Source organism: Hemicordylus capensis, chromosome 4 (genome assembly GCF_027244095.1).
Source record: "Hemicordylus capensis ecotype Gifberg chromosome 4, rHemCap1.1.pri, whole genome shotgun sequence".
Taxonomy (NCBI): Eukaryota; Metazoa; Chordata; class Lepidosauria; order Squamata; family Cordylidae; genus Hemicordylus; species Hemicordylus capensis.
In genome coordinates this window covers 314,324,347-314,346,773 of record NC_069660.1, presented here as the reverse complement: position 1 = coordinate 314,346,773, position 22,427 = coordinate 314,324,347, and the positions used below count along the sequence as shown (strand labels likewise).

The window sequence follows — 22,427 nt, the reverse complement described above, 5'->3', positions numbered from 1 at the left end:
AGATCTGCTTCCCACAGTTGGAAGTGTTACGGCCCAGCCACAGGTCTATAACTTTATCTGCTGCTTATGGAAACCATTCCATGGTCAACACGGTTTTGCGTTGCTGGAGTCCTATCACACTGGCAATAAGGCATATTTACCCAAATAGAAGACGACTCCTCTGAATTTAAGAAGGCACCCCACCCCTCTTAAAAATAGAAGTTAAATAGAGATTATACCTGTTTATCCTAATGGAACAGGACACTGGATTTTTAAGACAATCACCCAATTTCTAACATGAAGGAAGTTGGAAAAGACTAGTCTTGGAATTGGGTAAATAAAGTACAAAATAAATTGGATTGTGGAGGGGAACTGGGCACTGCTTGTCCTGCCAGTAAGTCATCTAGGGTTTAGGGAAGGACTAAAATGAACCCTGGAATCCAGTGAAAGCTGGCCAGGCAGGGTGGTGGAGAATTATGGCCCATCTGGCCGCGTAGCTGGGCTTGTGCTAGAATCGCTGTGTCTGCCCTTCCTTGTGGCTGCGTCTCGTCGTCAGCTGCAGCTCTGCATTTGCTCTCAATCCCTCCTCTAATCTCCTTAGCACATTCTGCTCAGGCCACTCCGATGGGGCTTGTTCCCTCTTCTTTGTTCTTGGCAGAGCTCTGTGTACATCAGAAGGGCCTTGGAGAATTCGCTAGCCCGGGGGGATTCTCAGACAGGGGTCCCCAGATGCTGTTGGACTACGACTCCCATCATCCCCAGCCACAGTGGCCAAAGAGGGAGTTGGGAATTGTAGTCCCACAACACCTGAGGACCCAAGGTTGAGAACCCTTTGGCTGGAAGCATCAAGGCACAGCTGGGACTCATTTTGGCCACTCCAGCCCTTCCCTTCCCAGTCTCCAGCCCAAAAGGAAACGGGACGCAGCCACTGTCTCAGAAGATCTGACCTGGGCTAGCAGGATGGATGCTCATCCCTTGGGCCTGACCCTTTGGTTTCATTCATCCTGCATTCATATGAAGCTGCCTTTTGCTCTGTTGTACAGCTGGACCATCCAGCCCAATCTTGTCTGCTTTGGCTCTCAGTAGCTCTCCGGCCTCGAGCAGAAAAAGGGTTTGCCCACACCAGCATCCCAGTGCTTGAACCTGGGAAAGTGCATGGGAAACATATTCTCTGCCACTGGACTGTGGCCACTCTGTACGTGGGACTATGTAAAATAAAAATCAGAATGCAAGCTATTCCCCTTAGGGGATGAGGCCACTCTGAGAAGAGCACCTGCATGTTTGTATGCAGAATGTTCCAAGTTCCCTTCCTGGATAGGACTGGGAGAGACTCCTGCCTGCAACCTTGGAGAAGCCGCTGGCAGTCTGGGTAGACAGTACTGAGTTAGATGGACCTATGGTCTGACTCAGTAAAAGGCAGCTTCCTATATTCTTCCTATGTTCTTGTGAAAAAGACAAATTCTATGCTGGGGATCATTAGGAAGGGGAGTCAAAATAAAAATGCTAATATTATAATGCCCTTGTACAAATCTATGGTGTGGCCACATTTGGAGTACTGCGTACAGCTTTGGTCACCGTATCTTAAGAAGGACATTGTAGGACTAGAAAAGGTGCAGAAGAGGGCAACCAAGATGACCAGGGGCCTGGAGCACCTTCCTTAGGAGGCAAGGCTGCAGCATCTGGGACTCCTTAGTTTGGAAAAGAGGCAACTAAGGGGTGACATGATTGAGATATATTCAGTTATGCATGGCGTAGAGAGAGTGGGCAGAGGGGAATTTTTCTCCCTCGCTCACAACACTAGAAACGGGTCATCCCATAAAACTGAAGGCCAGGAAATGTAGGACCAACGAAAGGAAGTAATTTTTCACACAGCGTGTAATTAACGCATGGAATTCTCTGCCATGGCATGTGGCTTGGATGGCTTTAAAAGGGGCTTAGACAAATTCATGGAGGACAAGTCTATCAATGGTTACTAGTCTGGTGGCTATAGGCCACCTCCAGCCACAGAGGCACAATGCCTCTCAATACCAGTTGCAGGGGAGCAACTGCAAGGAAGAGGGCATGCCTTCACCAGTATCCCCTCTAACAGGGATTCCCAGCTGTTGTTGACTACAACTCCCAGAATCCCCAGCTGCAATGGCTTTTGCTTGGGGGTTTGGGGAGTTGTAGATTCTGTTGATTCTGTCTTTACAAGTTATGGTGGAGGTGCAAGGACCTGTGCCATCACTGTCACATCCTCCCACCCCAAATCCACTCTTAGGAGTCTTATTCAGCTACCACACTGACTTTGGATAGATTGGCATGCATTGCCTATGCACCATAATCACTGTTGCTTCATTTATATACTGCTGCTCTCTATATATTGCACTCAAAGCAACAAGTAAATGACACATGCACACACACACACCAAAAAAAAAAACCACCCACCAGCATGCAGCAGTGTAAATAGCAGTAGCATAAGAAAAGCAAGCTCATAAACTGACTGGAATAATATCAGCATTTCAAAATACATTAGTAATTGATAAATTATTAATGTATCTAGACTTGGCATTTCATCAGGCTAGCCAAATGAAATCATATTAATACACATTGCACCAAGATGAGGCTAGCCCCCAACCATTCATCTGTGGCCCGACACTTTAAAATACAGAAACCAGTCCAGAGATGAACACACAAATAATGATTTACTGATGCTGCAATAAATCATATCACTAATTTAACAAAATGCATAATCCAGAATGTTATAAAACAACATTATAATTCAATGACAAAGTGACAATAATTAACGACAGTAAAAGTACACACAATAATTGCAGCTCATAAGGGCAATGCACTTCCGTTTATTTATTTATTTTTAAGTCAAAGCAGTTAGGAACTACGCTGCATGGCTAATACCACATTCTGTGCTCAAAGCTTGCACAAGAATTTTCTGCAATCCTATGGAATCTGGGTACACATGTCATAACTATTTAGTGGAATTGACCAACTGTCCTAATGTTTTAATTGCTGTTTTAATTTTGTTATGTTTGTTGTAAACTACCCAGAGTCATGATTTTGGAGGCAGTATACAAATATACACACTTTCTGACCATTTCATAAAAAAGTTTTATTTCTCCATTTCATGAAATGCTTACAGATTGAGACTGCCTAACTTTCTGAGGTCTCACAAGGACTTGCAGACTCCGCATTACGCATCCAGTCCCCTGGTTTTCGAACTGTTTTATGTGAGACCCTGAGGTTCAGCAGAAGCCCAGCAGTTATAGCACAGTTATAGCAGGCAAGCTTCTCTGATAGACAGCTGGGCAATTGCCGCAACCTTCCCATGCCGTGAGCAGCTGTCGGGAAGTATTGGGTGTGTTCTGGGGCCATTCTCCATTGGTGCCAGGCAGAAGAGACGTCTGACTAATGAATGACCCAAGTGAGCGCACTCTAGAAAATGCCCCCAAATCTTCAGCAATATGCTGGAGTTCCAGGACAGACGCATCCAGGTAGAAGGGACTTAGAACTTAAGAACAGCCCTGCTGGATCAAGGCCAAGGCCCATCAGCGTCCTGTTTCATGCAGTGGCCCACTAGAAGCCTCCGAGAAGCCCACAGGCAGGATGTGAGGGCTTTCCCCCTCCCCTGCCGTTGCTCCCCTGCAACTGGTATTCAAGGGCATCTTACCCCCAAGGCTGGAGGTGGCCCTTAGCCATAACACTAGTACCCATTGATAGACCTGTCCTCCATGATGTTGTCTAAGCCCCTTTTAAAGCCAGCCAAGTTAGTGGCCATCACCACATGCTGTGGCAGAGAGTGCCATAAGTTAATTATGCACTGTGTGAAGAAGTACTTCCTTTTTTCGGTCCTAAATTTCCCAACCTTCCTGATTTCCTCAAGTTGTTGTTATGAATATCTATATACTGCTTTTCCATTTTTTGTTTTGTTTAAAGATCGTTCCTTGCCCCCAAAAGGGCTCACAAATCTAACACAAGGTATAGACACTAGTAACAGCCACTGGAAAGACACTGTGCTGGGGTTGGATAGGGTCAGTTGTGCTTTAACATGAGAACAGCCCTGCTGGATCAGGCCCAAGGAGGCCCATCTAGTCCAGCATCCTGTTTCACGCAGTGGCCCACCAGATGCCTCGGAGAAGCCCACAGGCAGGAGTTGAGGGCGTGCCCTCTCTCTCCTGCTGTTACTCCTCTGCAACTGGTACACAGAGGCATTCTGCCTTTGAGGCTGGAGGTGGCCTGTAGCCCCCCTACTAGTAGCCGTTTTCCCTGCTAAACATGAGTCTTGGGGAGGAGAGCTGCTCTTGTGGTAGCAAGCATGAATTGTCCCCTTTGCTAAGCAGGTTTGCCTTTGTGTTTGCATTTGGATGGGTGATCACTGTAAGGTAATCCCCCTTAGGGGGTGGGCCCATAGCTCATTGGAAGAGCATCTGCATGCTTGCATGCAAATGATCCTACCAGGTTCTCTCCCTGGCAGCATCTCCAGATAGGGCTGAGAGGGACTCCTGCCTGCAACCTTGGAGAAGCTGCTGCCAGTCTGTGTAGACAATACTGAGCTAGATGGACCAATGGTCTGACTCCGTATATGGCAGCGCCCGATGTCACCACTTTAAAAGATGCCTCTTTGCTCCGTTGGCAGGGGTTACTAACTAAGCAAAAGCTATAAAGTCGGGGGCTTTGCGAAGCCACTGTCTTCATCCTTGTGAGCGAGAGAGTCCTGCTCGAGCTTTTCCCGCTTCCTCACCCCGCCGTTTCTCTTCCCAGGAAACGCCGGGGCGCCATCAACAGCAAGCAGCTGACGTACCTGGAGAAGTACCGGCCCAAGCAGCGGCTCCGCTTCAAGGACCCTCAGAACCACAAGAACAAATGCTGCGTCATGTGAACCTCAACAACAGCCTCTTGCCAAAACACACACCACGGGGAACACACACACACACGCACACACACGGCTCTGCCTCTGCAGCCACAGGGGGGGCCTGGCGCTGCAACCTTTCCCAGCAGCCAGGTCCCCTTTTTCAAAGGGCCTCTGATCTGCCGCAGGCTTGCAGCCTGGGAAGAAAAAGGCAGCCGCATCCGGGCTGTTTTGGCTTCCAAGGCTAGCCTTGGTCCCGGTTTTTCTCCTCCTCCTTCCCTTCCCCTACAAACACTTGTCAGATGAAGGCTTCTTTACAATGACAGGACAGACTTCAGTGCAATAAATTTTCCCTTTTACTGTTGCATTGTCTGGCTCACGTAGGCACCCTCGGGCTGGCCGGCCTGTATCTGGGGCCCCCAAGACTCCCTTTGCTTATTTCCGGTGGGGGGGGGGTGGCTGCACCCAGCAGCAGCATGGGCTACTTGGGCTGGAATGGTCGTGGCCCAGATACAGCACACAGGCCACGCACTGCCCAGTCTCACTCTGTCGTGCCTGCGTGCCTTGGGACCCATCCAGCCCCAAACGATTCATCCGCCATAGGGCATCGCTTACCGGGGTTCTTCTATCCCTCCCGCCCCCCTGTTCTCATGGTCATTTGTGGCTGGTGGGCTGTGTTTCTATTTGGTGGATGACCTTTGTCCAGGCCTGCTTGAAGTGGGATCAGGCAGAATGGGGAGGCTGGTTGTAGTGAGGGTCCAGGCTGACTGATTTGTGGGATTCTGTGTGCTAGATCATCTGGTGCCTTCCCTCCCTCTTAAATGTAGCCGTGATCATCCTTCCCATATGATCTTTGAGCCAAGCCTGTGAAGGTGAGGGAGTATCCTCTTCTCCCCCTTGAGACAGTGGCGGTGAGGTTGGTTGCCGGTCTGTGCATCGGGAAAGAGGCAGCTTGACTCTGGAGAAGCCACATTCGGAGAGCTCGTCTCCCAGACTGTAGGATTCCTGTCTCTTGTATTTTCAGATACCTTACGTGGTTCCTTCACATGGAGCAGTTGTCACGTTCCCACCCCTTGTTTGGAAAAGCGCTGGAGCCTTCAGTGCCCTTTATAAGGAGATGGTTTTGAGGAGGCAAGGGCACTGAGGTGGTCCTTGGGACTGTGGGTGGAGGGGCAGAGAAATGGGTCGAGAGAAGGTCTGAACTGCGAACGGGTTTGGGGCAAAGGGAGATGGTGGGTCTAGAAGGAGTAGAGTGATGCTCTCTGTGGAAATTAAGGGACGGCAGAGGATTTCCACCATAGGCATCTGGAATCCTTGGACGCATACTGGATCCTTGCGGGGTGTGGTGTGGGGCCACGACTGGCTTCTTGCTCTTTCTGCAAGGGCCTCAGGCAAAGACCAGCCAGGCTTGGGAGAACTCTTGCATGAATGAACTAGTATCGGGGTTCTCCGACTTAGGTGGCCATTGTGGCTGGGAATGATGGGAGGAGTTGTCCAACGACAGCTGGGGACCCAAGTGCGAGAACCCCTGTGCTAGAGGAGGGAAAGTGGGCTTGCTTAGGTTGCTCCCCCTGTTTTGATCATTGGAACTGAAGAAGTGCTCATCCCAAGGGACTCGATGATGGCGTCAGGAGCAACTCATCGTTGGCATTAGCTAGCTGAGCACTGGATGCCTTTCTGTGGGCCACTAACAGGAGCCAGTGTTTGCTCATGGAAGCTCCCGCTTCTGGCAGTGAGTCTTCAGAGGTTCTCGCCGCTGTGGTGTTGTCGTCCTCGGGTTTGGTTCCTGACCCTGGATTTTGCACTGCCCCCCAAACGGCATTCTGCTTCGGTTCTAACCAGTCTTCCCTCTAACAGGGTTCCCTGATGTTGACTACAACTGACATCATCCCCCGCTGCGATGCCTTTGGCTGGGGATGGTGGGAGTCAACATCTAGGGATCCCTGCAGCAGAGAATACTGTCCCACCTCCTAGCTCCTTCTGGCTTTGCCACCGGCTTCTTAAATAGGTGTTTACCTAGGGGGCAGGCCCACACCACTGGCACCTCTCCCCGATTTTGCCGCCTCAGAAGCTTCCCTGCTTCTGGTGGCTCCTCACCTTTGGTTCCTGGCTGCCACATTTCATTATGATTCTGCACATGCTTAGGACACATGTAAGAAATCCACGCCAACCAGACACAGGCCATTAACAGCTGCCCCAAGCAGTAGGGGCCTAGTTCTCTCTGAGGTAGCAAGCCTGGGTCTGGACAGTACCCCGTCAGGCTTTAAATGTCAATGCTCAAATGACTTGAACCCTCTTGCATACACTCACAAGGCTTCCCTGCCAAGGAAGCTGATGTCGGGTGGAGTTTTGTAGCCTCGCCTCCCCGCCCCCTCGATGTTAAGGAAGTGGGGCGGGGCAGGGGTGTGTGCGCCAAAGTGTTCAGTCATTCAATCAAGAGCATTTAATCCAGCCCAGATGGAAGTTCAAAGCAGCCAGAGAGATCTGTTAATGAGCCAAGGATGTTGCTGGTGGTGGTTTTTCAAAATTGCAACCTCAGTCTTTGCCCGTTTGGGCTTTAATCGGATTGTACGCAGTAAGAAATGTTTTAAGGGTTAGGCTAGGAAGAAGAGGCTGCTCCTGTGACTGATACCCGTTCCTGGAGGCAGGGCAGTTTGGAGGAGATAGGCAAAGGCGGATGGAGAAGGGAGGGTTTCTCCTCCACGTCCAGGACCCTGGAAGATACAGGGCTGAGAGCAGTTCTAGGAGGGAGGAAAGCTCAGCTCCAGGGTCAGCAGGCTAATCATCTCTTCCAACTCTGTAGGTAGTGAGGAGGGGCCAGAGGCTCTTCTGTCCTGCTACGCTCTTCCCTCTCCATGGGGCATCCTTTTGGAGCTGCCTTTAAGCTTGCTGGGAAGCCGTGAGGAACCTTCATAAAGTGGTCTCAGAGACAAGCCCACTGGAGGGACATTAGGGAGGGGGGAGAGTTGGGCCTGGGCAGGCATTCCTGTTGAACACATATGGATGTGTGATGCTGCCCTGCCCGTAGTTAAGACTGTTGGCCCATCTTGCCTTGAATGGTGCCCTGAAGTGGCAGGCAGACCTCTCTCCCATCAACTGCTACCTCAGGGGTTCTCAGACTTGGGTCCATAGGATGATGTTGGACTACAGCTTCCATCAGCCCCAGCCACAAAGGAGTTGGCAGGGGATGATGGAGATTGCAGTCCAGCGTCATCTTACAGAGCCAAGTCTGAGAACCCCTGTGCTACGTGAATCTTGTAACTGGAGGTTCCTCTGCTCCTGGCTGTGACCCCTTCACATTGACTATGGGGGAGAGCTGGTCTTGTGGTAGCAAGCATGACTTGTCCCCTTTGCTAAACAGAGTCCACTCTGGTTTGCATTTGAATGGAAGACTACACGAGAGCACTATAAGATATTTCCTTTAGGGGTTAGGTCCACTCTGGGAAGAGCGCCTGCATGCTTGCCTGCAGAAGCTTCCAAGTTCCCTCCCTGGCAGCATCTCCAAGTTAGGGCTGAGAGAGACTCCTACCTGCAACCTTGGAGAAGCTGCCGCCAGTCTGTGAAGACAATACTGAGCTAGTATTGACTCGGTAGACAGCAGCTTCCTATGTTCCTATAACTAGATGGCATGGATTCTAACCTGGGTCTTGTCACAGTGAAAAGCACACACTGTCCTGGACCCTCCTTGGTCCTCGGAAGAATTTACGTCTTCCATCTAAAATGGGCTACTTTCAGGAAAGGACTCTTCACCCTTTCAAGGTGGTTCTTCTACCCATCCCCCCAGAAGTAGAATTTGCCAAGTGCGACCTAATACTTGGCAGAAGCAGGAAGCCCCTCCCTTCCTTCCACGTTCCCAGGGCACCTCATAGGGCCTTAGAGCTCAGGCTGGCACTTGGACCACTCAGACCTCCCACCTCTTTCTGGACTGGCACAGATGCTCTTGGGATATTGTTGCTGCTATCATCCCGAGCCTCAGCCATCCATTCACTTTGCCAGTGCCTATCACTGCAGCCGTGAGTGCATTATGGCTGGCTTGAATTGCCCCTTGGGTCAATTCAGACGACCCTCTGAACCTCCCCTCCTAAATGCAGGGGGGGAGGCGTGTCAGCATGCACCTCCCAGCGGGCTGCCTTGTGACCATGCAGGAGACGGTTCACCGGGACTAGCCCTGAATGCATCTACGAAATGCTCCATTAGGGGTTTGGATGAGCCACCCCTCTGTGCCGGGTGCAGGGGAGATGTGCCCACCCCTGCTCCTCCGCATTGTGTTTCGGACAGGCAGCTCGGAGTATCGCCGCCTGAACTGGCCTCCGGAGGAAGACGAGGACAATGTGAATAGCACGGCATCAAACCCAGCCTGCGCAAAAGTGCCTCCCTTTCCCAGCGTCCGGACTTGGGCATGGCTCCCTTGCCTCTTGATGCTAGTGAAGGGAAGAGAGCTTCTGGTCTTGCTGCTGCAACCGCTTTCTCTTTGTGCTTTTCTCATCAGCTTAATCTCTTCTTCCCTTGCTTAGCAGCAAGCATGCTGTCCCTCCGGGATGGCTGCCAGTCCTGTCCTTTCACTCAGGAAGCCAAAATTTCTAAATAGGTGGCATTGCTGCCTTGGGCTCCTTTTAGCCTACAGGAGGAGAGGGTGGTTTAGTGCATCCGCCTTCTGCCCCAGCGAATGCTTCTGCTCCTTGGCCGAAGGCAGTCGGCCCTGAGGTTCGGCTTCTTTCCATTGTGCTTCTGCGACTTCCTTGCAGTGCTGTGGCTGCTGTATCCACCCAGGAGCATAAAAATCAGAGCATAGGACCTCTTCTCCGGACTGGCAGGCCTAGTCTGCCTTGCACTCTGAACTCGGTGGTTCCCCGTGCTCCTTCAACCTGCTAGGGTGTGGTTCCTGGGCAGGCAATGACGTCTGTATAGCAGCAGCCAGATTCTTGTCCTTATGCTTGTATTCCAGCAGCCACCTCTGGCCTGGATGGTGACCAGGGTTGTGGGTACTCCTTGGGGAAACTCCATTTTTCTTTTTAAAAATCTCTGTCCCGAGAAAAGCAGAATTTTTAAAATGTTTGACTACTTTTGCTGAATCCTGGTTAGTCAGCTCATGGGGCACTAAAGCTTCACCTCCAAAAACATCAAATCTTTGGCTTCTGTGATGTCTCTCGATATTGTTCACACACATTCAAGTGTATCTTCATAAGGTCTAGAAACTTGCCTTCCCCACCCCTTAAAATGAAAGGTGAGGTTTTCAGTGTCCACTACTACAGTCTACACCCTCTATTTCCCCCCCCCCCACCCTGCGCTCCCAAGGAATTGCAGCTTAGGCATAGCTGGTTGTGACTGACTTGTTCCTAAAATGTGGCTAGGTGGTGGACTCCGGGGAGTGCAAAGGTGAACAAGAACATGCCGTTTGCCAGCTTCATCTTGGCACAGGGAAGCAGTTGCCCTTTGCCAGTTTCTGGCACAAGGGAAATGTCTGGTGATTTCTCAATGCTGCATGTCATGTGCATAGATCAACATGACCTGACTTTAACTCATAATTGGGAAGTTTTTCTAGATGATATAGAAATCTAAGTTGTCAGCCTGTTTGGACACTTGGGAGGAAATACAGGATGAGTTTCTGCACCTCAAAATGGCTTCTTTTGAGCCATTTATGATTTAACGGGGGTGGGTCTCAACCTGGGGTCCTCAGATGTTTTTGAGCTACAACTCCCATCATCCGTGCTCCAATGGCCTTTGTTGTTGTCCAACAGCATCTGGGGACCCCTGGCGTAACTCGTATTGCTGTTGCATCAAAAGTGGTTGTGGGAATCCGCCTCAAGAACCCCCTCGTGCATGACTGTCCCCCATTTGTAGAGGCACCAAAATGGAGGCCAGTGCAAGTTGCACAGGACAGCATCCCGTGTGGCTTGTGCACGGACCTCCCTTGCTAAAGTGATAAGCTGTGTAGGAGTAGCTCATACTGTATATGTGAAGTGGCTGGGAGCCAATGAAGATGCTCAGATCTTGGCAAAAAAGATGCTGGGGTGTTGGGCAAGCTCTTTGTAAACCTGGCTGTGGGTGCTTTGATTCTCTTTGTTTTCTCTTCCCATATTTGAGGTACACACGCCACAGTGGTCCTGTGGCTGTGACCTCCAGAAGCGTGTGCTTTCCCCCTCGCTAAAGCAAAAGCTTCAGTCTTGTGCTTAACACCTTGAAGCAAAAGTTCATGTTCTCTGGCTGCTTTATTGTCTCCCACGCAAAGGAATGCATTGTTTAAGTTGAATGCATTGTTCTCTCTGTAATGGTTGGGTGTGTGACGTTTCTGTACTTGAGTGAATCCCATAGGTGACAGGGTTTTTTGGTGTGTGCTTTTTGCCCATCCTGTAAAAATAAGGTCTAATTTGAAAGTTGAAATGGTGGAGACGGGCAGATTGGCTTTTAGATTTGGCTAAGTCAGATTTTTTTTAAAAAAAAAAAAACCTTCTACCAAAAGCAAATGGGAGTTTGCAAAGAGCATTACTGACTGGCGTGAACTTAACTCCTTGTGCTGCGATGCTGTTATCCAGGGTGGTGGCATTTTCCTCTAAATTGGAACTGTAGTGAACTTGGACTAGTTATACATGCAGGAGACCAGGGGTTCTCAAACTTGGTTCCCCCGCAGCCATAGTGGCCTTTGTAGCTCAGAGTCATGGGAGTTGTAGTCCAACATCTGGCAGCCCAGGTTTGAGAACCCCCTACACTGGACTGGGCTGTTTGAAGCTGCAGGTAGGGTGTCTGAAACTTCCATGCCAAAGGGCTTCCTGCATGCTGAAAGCTAGCAGCTTAGAGAGGAGGGTTTCTTCCACTCTCTTCTCTTGGCTTGCTCTTCTTCGTCTGCATGGAATTCTTTTCTTCACTGTGGAAGAGCATTCAAAACTACAGCCCCGCCCCCAATCCAGAAAGTACCATCTAATACAGGGAGGAGTGGGGCCAGAGTTGGTGATTGACCCAAAGCACCTTCATCCAGCTTTCAGTGGCCTTAGCACGGTTTAATCCAAAAACGTTGCTTACGGGGTTTCTGTTTGTGACCCTACATCATGCATTTCACTGCCAGTCTGCTACTTGAGGGGGATCTTGGAGGAAACTCATCTATTCTTCAGTGTGCACTCCCCATCCCCAGCTGATCATCACATGCCATCTAAACACGTGTACTCCAGACCTGTGAAGCTGTCATAGGTAGCTGATGCCAGTTAGCTGACTTGGATGGAGACTGACGCTTCTGCCCGTTTCGGTCCCTGGACTTGGGCTCTGAGTCCCTGAAATCATGGTTGACCCCATGTTTGCTGGACGTATCATCTGACCCTTTGTGCAGGGGGAGCGGGTTGGGGGAGGCAAAGCAGACAGGAAAAGAGTACTTCTTGTCTTCATGCCCCAAGCATCTTTTTTAAAAGGCACAAATTATTTTGTAAAAAGTCCTCTCTGAAAGTGGCGATCTTCCCTAAGCTATATACCTTTGCAAAGTTCTCTCTTCTTCTTTTTAAACAAGAAATAAACATAGCACATGAAAATGTCGTCAGGCATTTCTTTGGAATATTGGCTCCGTCAGGCATGGACATACCAGCATTTTTAATAACAGCCTTATAGTGTGGGAATCTTGAATTTAAAATAAAAGTTTGTGTGTATCCTGTAGCTGGAAAAATATATAAAAGAAAATTGCAATGCCTCTGTGTGTGTTCTGTGTGTGTGTTTCCCTATTATTATTGAGTGACCCAATCTTATTTCTTTGCTATCCTCAAGGCTCTGTGGTCTGAATTGAAATACGCGTTGTGAGAATTTGAAAATCTTGTTTCCGTTTTGGCATGGCTTTTACCATTCTCAAACTTGGTCCCAGATGTGGTTGGACTACAGCTCCCATCGTCGTCTGTCACAATGGGCAAAGACCATTGGGGTTGGGGATGATGGGTGTTGTAGTCCAGCCTCATGTTGAGAACTCAAGTTTGAGAACCCTTGGCTTATAACAATGTTGAGGAATGTGAGTCTGTGCATTGTAGAAGCCAGACAGCCGTTCCCTTGATAAGACTGTGAGTGGTGATGTTTGTTGGTATTCTCAGCGGCTTAAAAACAAAAATGGAGTAATTTCTCTTCCCCCTCCCCAGGCCCACCCCTCCCCACCAATACAGGGAAGCAAAAAAAGACTTGGTTGTTGCTACTTGATGGAATGTTCCAAGTTCCTGCATCCCAATAGTAACAATGACATTTTTATGTAGAAGGGAGGGAGAGCTGCTGGGTGCCCCAGAGGACCAGTTGAATGCCTCAAGGTTCATTCCACTCCCAGGAAGCCCTAGGAAGGGTTGTGGGAACCATCCTAGTTGTACTTTCAGTGTCACATTGCAAAAGCCACTTCCATGGATGGGAGGCGCGGACACTTCGGCATCCCGAGTTTGCGCATTTCACCCCATCCATCTACTGCATTTACCTGAATCCAAGACTAGGTTTTCCCCAAGTTCTTTGATGATAGAAATCGGGGTGGGGTGGGGGGATGTCTTCTATTCAAAGTCCTTTTCCTTTGGGTAACTGCAGGTATATTTAACCTGTATTTAATCTCTCTTTTTAAGGGGGTCATCTTAAATTCAGAGTCATCTTCTATTTGGGTAAATGTGATAATTCTCTATTACTATGGACTGTCCAGTTAGGAAGCCACGGCAGTGCCGTGGTCTGTGTGAAACGAGCCATTGTGAGATCACTAACTTGTTGAAGGATGACGTTTAATCAAATCAAGATTCTAGTCCCTGTGGGGGTGGGAGAGGAGACATGGTTATGCTTTTTTATATGCCTAGGTTTTAATTGTGTTTTGTGGGGGGGATTCAGGATTTCTTTTATGTCATTTTAAGTCTTTTCCCAAAGAAACTTTGGGTTTCCCTTCTGATTTCTTCAGGAACAAGATTATGTCATGTCTCTTCCTTAGGTCTATGAGAAATCTCAGTAGATGAAGACCAGATATGGGGCAGGTGGGAGGGTGGGTGCGTTTTTTCTTCTCCTCTGAGCCATAGCTAAATTATTATTAATTATTATTATACCCAGTGCTTTTATATCAGGCAAGCATCACTTTTGGCTTATGCCAATGAGGTCTAAAGTCTTGACACTTTATAACCTTTTTTAAATAAAATAAAATAAATTTGTCTGTTTGCTCAAATCTTGTGTAAAACTGTATGCCTTTTTTTAAGTAATCACACTCTCTTGTTCTTCTTGAGTTGTGAGAGATTTCCTTAAAAGTGTATTGAAATGATTTTGCCTCCAACCGCAACAACAACAAAAATTTGAAATAAAAGGCCTCACTGTTTTGTACGAGACTCTGTGTGTTGGTGGATTTTTTCCTTTCCCTGATGTAGCAATGAATGTGTCCCAGAATGCTGTTTAATTGGTTAAAGTAGCACAGTCCAGGGCTGTTTTCAGCATGAACTTTGAACTCGGAGCTTGGTGGATCCACACACCAGTGCTTCTGCTGATGAGTCTCTGCCAGCATGAAGGGGAAAGGAGTGTCCATCTTGCCGCCAGGGTTGGGGAGTAGTCTGACACCTTCAAATCGAGGAAGCTTAGATTGGACCAAAGGAAGGGGTATCGGGAGGCCGGGATCCGCAGGAGCAGGGTTTGCAGAGCTATCCTTAGGGAACTGGTACACCAGCAACTGAGCCTGTTCTCACAACCACAGGTTCCTGGGTAGGAGAGGGTTAACCCAGGAACCTGTGCTTGTCTGGGGTAGTGGGAGTCTTCCCTACCTAACAGTTCCAAACCTGGGTAGCCTAGATCCACTACCCAGGTTAAAAGTGAGGTAGGACAAAAACGGAGTCCATCCTACTGCACCTCTTTGTTTTGGTCGCCCGGGAAGCTGGAGCATGTTAAACTGTTCCCGGGTTGCGGGCAGCCGTGTTAACCACAGAGTCATGTGGAAAGTGGGGCCAGGGAGAGGAGAGCTGTTGTTGTCCTAAGAGCTGCAGGGTCCACCCTGGTTTGCATTTGAATGGGAGACTACATGTGTGAGTATATAGTACCAGCGGGGATTCTAACCGGCAACCTTCTGCTTGTGAGTCAAGCATTTCCCCACTGCACCACTTAAGGTGACTGTAGAGTATGTTTAAAGGGTGGGGTCACCTAATTCAGTACTGCCTGCACTGACTGGCAGCAGCTTAGTTTTTCAGACAGGTGTTTTCCCCACTTCCGCATAAAAATAAACACACAAAGGTAAATGGAATAAATACATATACCTCCTCTTTCCAGGTAGCATTAATCTCTTCCCCCTCATTATGTTTCTAATTTCTCTCTCTCTCTCTTCCCCTCCTTTCTATTCCAGGGCCTCAGATTCTTGGGACTACAACTCCCATCATCCCCAACTGTAATGGATGATGGGAATTGTAGTCCAGCAACATCTGGGAGCCCAAGATGGGATCCCCTGCTCTATTGCAGTGTCACCCTTGCATGCATCAAACTCTTATCTAAGGCTGCTGCTTCTGTCTGCATTCTCCACCATTCCTCTGGATGTCCTGTCTCCTACCATATGGACATCTCCATCAGCTCCTTGTATGGCTGAAGACCCATCACTCTTCTAGAGTTCTCCTTCCCTGGTTATCTCCTCTTCTATTTTTCCTACCCTTTTGTTTACACTCCCCATCCCCCATTTTAGCCTTGAGAAGAGAAGACGTCCAAGTCCGTGACCAGAACCATCTCCCTCCTGCCAGAGAGGGAGTGGGGACGGGGGTTTCAGATCATAAATAACACCCTTACAGTGAAAAGAAAATCCCAGTAGTGTGACAACATAAGACGACTTTTCCACAGTAGGGTTCATGCTTAATTTCTTCCGTTTTGCATAATAGCCATGAGTTCCTTCTTTCTGAAACTTCAGTTGCAACTTCATTCAGTTGAGCTTCTTGGCTTCCTTACATATCGTGTAACTTCTTGCTCAATGTGAGTTGCTATTCACTGGAAGATTATGCATTCCAGATGACGCACCCTCTAAACTTTGTCCCACAAAGCAGCCTGACTGGATGAATTGCTTCTAATTTCCCGTTCTGTTAATTGCATCACAGAACGTGGAGGTATTTGTAAGGATCTGGCAGCCAAGGGGATTCCCCACTAACCCTAACTAACTGAGAATGAAAGAAAGGATTGTGAGAAGGGGGTGGGAAGGAATGAAGAAAACCATTAACAGTTGGGAACACAATTCTGATAAGACCCTCCCAATCCTTGCATGAGACTTGCTGGGTGACTCTGGGCCAGTCACTTCTCTCTCAGCCTAACCTACTTCACAGTGTTGTTGTGAGGATAAACTCAAGTATGTAGTACACTGCTCTGGGCTCCTTGGAGGAAGAGTGGGATATAAAAGTTTTAAAAAATAATAATCCTACATTTCACATCCGTAAGGGATATGCACAAAGCCAGAAAATCTAGTTTGGTTTGAGTCAAACCGTACTCAAACGAAACCAGGTCCCATTTGGTTGTGTGCACACCCGAACCGGGCCTGGTTTGACTCAAATTCAAGCCTTGTTCGGGAGGGCTTGAGGTCGTACTGGTAGATGGAAATCCAGTAAGGTTTCCCCTTTACCAGTACAGGGGAAGGGCCAAAGGGGGGGACCGGGGGTTTAATTAAACCGAGATGGGGTGGGAGGGGAGTCAAAATATACCTCGTTGTTGCTGCCACCAACGGTGGAGGCAGTTGGGGTGGTGAATGGGCTTCCCCCTCCCCTGCCAGAGTGGACAGGCCCATTTTGGGCCTCTGAGCATGTGCATTTTTTAAAAATGGCATCTCTGTAGGTGTGTGGTGGCCATTTTGTAACCACTAGACATGCACAGAGGCCCGAAATGGGCCTGCCCCCTGCAGTGGGGGTGGGGTGGGCCCAACGTTGATGGCAGAAATGAGATAAATGTTGATTCTCCTCCTGCCCCAACTCTGTTTAATTAAGCCCTGGGGAATCCTTTCCGGATTTCCCTCTATCAGTATGTTCCGAGTCTGTTCCAGCATGAGCATCCATGCCCTCAGGGGATGGAGCCACACTGGGAAGAACAGAAGGTTCCAAGTTCCCTCCCTGGCAGCATCTCCAAGAAAGGGCTGAGAGAGATTCCTGCCTGCAACCTTGGAGAAGCCGCTGCCCGTCTGTGAAGACAATACTGAGCTAGATAGACCAATGGTTTGACTCAATATATGGCAGCTTCCTATATGTCCCTTCCTCACCACCATAACATAGGAGATTTCAGATCTGATGCAATATACTGTATTATTTGTCCCCAAAGTCCTCGCACTCTAGAATCAGCTATTACGTTCTTTCTAGTCTATGAATAAGCCTAACATAAACTGTCTTACATGGTCAGAATATTGGCTTGTTTTCCCCAAGGGGTGCCACCCGGGGGGCTCCCTCGCTCCCCTCTGCCCAGCTGCTGCTCCTCCTGCTGCCCACACACAGCTGCCATCCATCTGGCCACCACCACGGCTGCCCTTGCTGCTTGCCAGCCCCTTCCTGCTTCTGACTCCCACAGAAGCTGCAAGACTGGGCAGATCCCACCAGCTGGGCAGCCGGAGCAACAAGCGGGGTGGCTTGGTGGCCAGAGAGGGGCCTGCGTGTGCTGTGCCCATGGCCAGTATTGCCGCTCTGGCTGACACCAGCGCTCTCAAGTCTCAGGCAGCAGACTTTCCCAACCCTGCCTGCTGATTCCTTTTGAAATCGAGACTGAATCTGGGACTTTCTGCATTAGGCATGTACAGCGGAACTGGATAGGAATAGACCCCATTTGTATTGGATTGCGTTTGTCCCAATTGAATGCATGGCAGTGAATGGATTCCATTTTCAGAACCTTCATTTCTCGTCATTCACTTCCGGGAAGGCCAACTCTGTTCTTTTTATAACCCACACTGCCCAGCAATGATGCTGCAACCTGGGGCATGTGGGTAATTTAAATGGCTGCCACAAGAAGGCTGCTGTGCAGGATAATTGCTATTGGGAGCTACAACTAGAATCAAGATAATTAAAATAGGAATGCAACAGTTAACAGTTAAAATAGGAATACAAGTTGTTCTAGTACGAACTAATCAGCCTGCTTTCCTTTCATTGTCTCTACAACTGGACTAAATTTGGTTCAAATCGAGGGGCACAAGTTAGTTCTCTTACACCTCAAATGTTCATCTGTCCACCATGCATAGGGATACAGCAATTGTGTAGTTTGTAATGCTGTCATCCACCCATCTAGGGGTGGATGACAGCATTACAAACTACACCATTGCTGCATCCCTATGTGTCCATACAGCTGTAGCAAATTTGGTTCAAATCGGTTAGACTGTCCACAAGTTAGTTCACTTGCACCTCAAAGGTTTACGTGTCCGCCATCTTGAACTGGGTTGGATGACATCGTCACAATCTATGCTGTTGAGGTGTCCCTATGTGTCCCTACAGCTGCAGCAAATTTTGGTTCAAATCAGTTAAACGGTTCACAAGTTAGCCCACTTGCGCGTCCAAAGTTTATGCATCTGCCATCTTGAATTGGTGTGGATGACATCATCACAAACTAATTGATTGAGGTGTCCCTGTGTGTCACTCACTGCAGCTGTACCCAATTTTGGTTCCAATGTATTAGGCAGTCCACAAATTAGCCCACTTGTGCCTCAGATGTTGACGTGGCCACCATTTTGAATTGGAGTGGATGACATCATCACACACCATGCCATTAGGGCATTCCTATGTGTTCCTACAGCTGTAGCAAATTTGGTTCAAATCGGTTAAGCGGTCCACAAGTTAGCCCACTTGCACCTCCAAAGTTTGCATGTCTGCCATCTTGATTCAGTGTGGACGACAAACTACGCCGTTGAGGTGTCCCTTTGTGTCCCTACAACTGTACCCGATTTGGTTCATATTGGTCCAGGCGTTGAGAAGTTGATAGGGACACACGGACAGACACACAGAGAATGCCAGGTGATCTCATATGCCTACTGGGAAGTAGGCTAAAAAATGAAAATACTGAAAGTAAAAATTAAATAAAATTGATGTGAATGCTTGCACTCTACCACTGGGCTATGACCTTTCCCCATACAACCTTTTCTATACTTCAAGCAGATCCTTTTGGCCTTGGTGGAGCTAATTGCAAGGTCGCTGATTTTCATCTCTGCAGGAATCCAGAGCAATTTCCCCAACTCCTGCCTGTTGGAAACTGCAAGGGGAAGAGGCCAGACATTCATAAGGACTTCTCCTTGAACGGAAGCCATGGTATGGAAGAGAACTCTCTCGCCGCCACTTGACCTCTGCGTGTCCATGCAGAGCTGCCAAACCAAACAGCTCACTGGAGACGGAATCTCCCCACTTATTACGTATGGGTGGTGGCCCATCCACAAGGGCTGTTCTCATGCTTGCTGTGTCTTCTGAGAGCCCCCCCAGCCATTTCTGTTCTGCATGAAACATTCGCTCCTTAAAGAAGACAGAGAGACAATAACAGATTCCCTTCCACCACCGGTGTTTTTTTTTTCTTTTTTCTGGCGACTCTTCCTGTTGCCACCGCAACTGATATCTTGCCTAAAGCAACAAATGATTTAATCCTTCTGCCCTCCTTGGACTATCCTTTGCACTTGGTGAGGCTGAGGCTTGCCATGGAGCCCCCAAGGCATCACTAAGAAGGGGTGTTTGAAAACTCCACCAAAGAAGCCAATTGCCTTTCGTTTGGGCTCCTTCCACTTGTCGTTTACACATTAGGTGCTAAATTGCTAATTCATTGAGGCCATTCACACAATCACAAACTGTGTTCTGCCTGGGTTTGGGAGCTGTGCAGGGTTGCCATGCCCCCCAGAATTCCAGGTATCACCCAGATTTTAAGCATCTCACCCAGATTGCTTAGCCCACCCAGATTTGCCCGGATTTCAGCTTTCTTTCTTTCTTTTTTTCTTTTTTTAAAAAGCTAAGCTCCAGCCCTTGTAGAAGTGGATTTATGGAGCAAAGTGTGCAGTCACTACACTGCTCAACCGCTGGGCTTGGATTATTATTATTATTATTATTATTATTATTATTATTATTATTTACATTTATATCCCGCTCTTCCTCCAAGGAGCCCAGAGCGGTGTACTACATACTTGAGTTTCTCTTTCACAACAACCCTGAGAAGTAGGTTAGGCTGAGAGAGAAGTGACTGGCCCAGAATCACCCAGCTAGTTTTATGGCTGAATGGGGATTTGAACTCGGGTCTCCCCGGTCCTAGTCCAGCACTCTAACCACTACACCACGCTGGCTCCACGCTGGATTAAGAGAGGAAGAGCACAGGAGGCTAGCTCGGGGCGGGGGGGGCGGTTTCAACTTTCACAAGGACAGTAATCCCCTGAGGCATGTTGCCTTGTTTGTTATCTTCAGGGGATCTCTCTAGGGCAGTTGAGAAGATAGCTTGCTTTTGATGTGAATCACTACCTGTCCACCGGGCTGTGTATTGTAATGTTTCAGGACTTTCTTGACTTTACATTCAATGCATGCTTACTTAGAATTAAGTACCGTTGGTTTCAATCAGATCGTTTCTCAAATAAGTGTGTACAGAATTGCAGCCTTAATTTAAAAGCTGTGCATTTTGTTGTTGTTGTTCTATTGCCACTGTTAATATGTCAAGGAAAATGGCCAGAAAAATAGATCTTCCCCAACTATTGTTGTTGAAATCCAGCGTAAATACAAGTTAAATGGACTGCAGCTGGGCTGTTGTGGTGTGGTCTGTTTACCCCTCAAAATATGGCAACCCTAGAGCTGTGTGTGCTTTTTAGTTGTGTAGAAGCAAGGTAGGAAGAAAACCTGGATAGAAGTGATTGTGTGGAAGCAAGGTAGGAGGAAAACCTGGGTGGCTTTTCCTCCTACTTTGTTTCTACACAATCACTTCTACCCAGGTTTTCCTCCTAACTTCCTTCCACACAACTGAAAATTGGGAGCACACACAGCTCCCAAACCCAAGTAGAACACAGTTTTTGATTGGGTGAATGACCTCATTCTTTCAGTTGTTAAATTCAAATATCAGAGATAGCAAGCTATCTTCTTAACATCCTGGTGATGAGGCCTGTTCACATCAGACCAGATCTTCTCAAAGTAACTAAGGTAGTTACATAATGTAAAACAAACGGGCTTTTAGTTTGCCCCTGCTCCCTGGGGCATGGGGTGGGGGCAGCTAGGGAGGGGTAAACAGACCACACCACAACAGCCCAGCTGCAGTCCAAAAAAGGAGCAGAACTTCACAGAGTCAAGTAAGTGAGGTTTACTCGGCTTTTCCTCTTCCCCCCGCAACCCAGCCCAGCTGCACTGTTATGAATCATTGCTCTATCAAACAGATTTTTGTTCAGACATCTCACATCTGTGAGCTTGAGGCTTCTGATAAAATTAAAGAGTTGTTGTTAACAGCGAGATGAAATGGCTGCATTCTGAAAGTACTAGCACCTGTGTCTCTTATTTTCATTAAGCAACTTTACAATGTTTTGGCTTTTTTACCCAGAGGTGTTTTATGCAAAGCTGTTGGGGTTTTTTTCCTGTTGCTTGTGACCACAAAACCTTCAATTCTTCACTAAGCCTGCATTCCTATAGTCACCGAGGAGTAAATCCCATTGAGCACAATGGGGCTTACTTCCAAGAAGACTTGTACAAATGAATATGTAAAATCAGGGAGCAAACATCAGGTGCAGATAAGCCAGGTGTTCACAACGCTGGCGTCCATATATTGCCTAGTAACACCCTGAACAGGAAAGCATGTAGCATAAGTTTATTGTGGCTATGATCATTATGTGTGTTAGTGTTTACTATTATGATTGTGTCCTTGGAGGAAGAATGGGTGTAAACACAAACACAAAAATTTAAATATTTGTTACTTATTAGTATTAGTATTATTACTTGATAATTTCAAAATTCATAATAAGCATTTATTATTGGGGGGCATGATTGCATTTAATTGTCAAAAAGGGGAGGAAACTGTAGATTGACCAAGGACCATGAATCACTGATCTCGCAAGGACCTAGCAACGCCCCTCCACTGACTCCCCCCACAAAACTACAGTATACAGGTTCCATCCAGAAACTTACATCTGGCAAAGCTATCAGAGGCACCTGGGAACTCAAAGTCAAATGACGGTTAAATCTCAGCTTGAGTGCAACGCACTCCTGGCACTGGAGTTATCATGAGGAAGGGGGAAATAGAGGCTCCTTCTATCAGCCGCCTTGGCTTGGAAGACCTAGCCTCAGCTTGCACTTGGAAAATCTGGCTTGAGGTTTGGCTGGATCTCCTTGTGGCACACTTTGTTCCGGGGATGTGCTCTTCCATGTTTTCAGAACCGTAGAGTTACATCTGGGATGGCAAATAATGTTTGTCATGCTTTAATTATAAGGGTCATCCCCACCCCGAAATGCCTCTCTGTGTTACACAGACCTCTCCGTGCCCTTCCTGTCTTCAAGGATACAGCCTGGAAAAGGCAGCTTTTGTTCAGCCCTGGATGCAAAACAGCTGGATGGAGGTAGGGTATCATTGATGACAAGCCCACAGCAATTGCTTAAGCAGGAGAAGGGTTCAATGGTCACAGTGGCCGAATTCAGACACAACACGAAATCGGAGTTAAACAAGGCAGAGGTTGGAACTCCATTATGTCTGAATTTGTGAAACGGCGGATTTGAGCCAAAAGCGA

At 48.0% G+C, this 22,427-nt stretch overlaps 1 protein-coding gene across 7 annotated transcripts in view; it reads left to right on the top strand.

Moving 5' to 3' along the window:
* The window catches only part of PTP4A3 (protein tyrosine phosphatase 4A3), a 146,707-nt gene extending 132,589 nt beyond the window's left edge, over nucleotides 1–14,118 (top strand). For all 7 annotated transcript variants that reach the window (XM_053246393.1, XM_053246392.1, XM_053246396.1 and 4 more), the window contains one exon: nucleotides 4,735–14,118. In XM_053246393.1, coding sequence (XP_053102368.1) covers nucleotides 4,735–4,852 — 118 coding nt within the window. In that variant the 3' untranslated portion in view covers nucleotides 4,853–14,118. The remainder of the gene's footprint in view (nucleotides 1–4,734) is intronic.
* The last annotated feature ends 8,309 nt before the right edge of the window (nucleotides 14,119–22,427 follow it).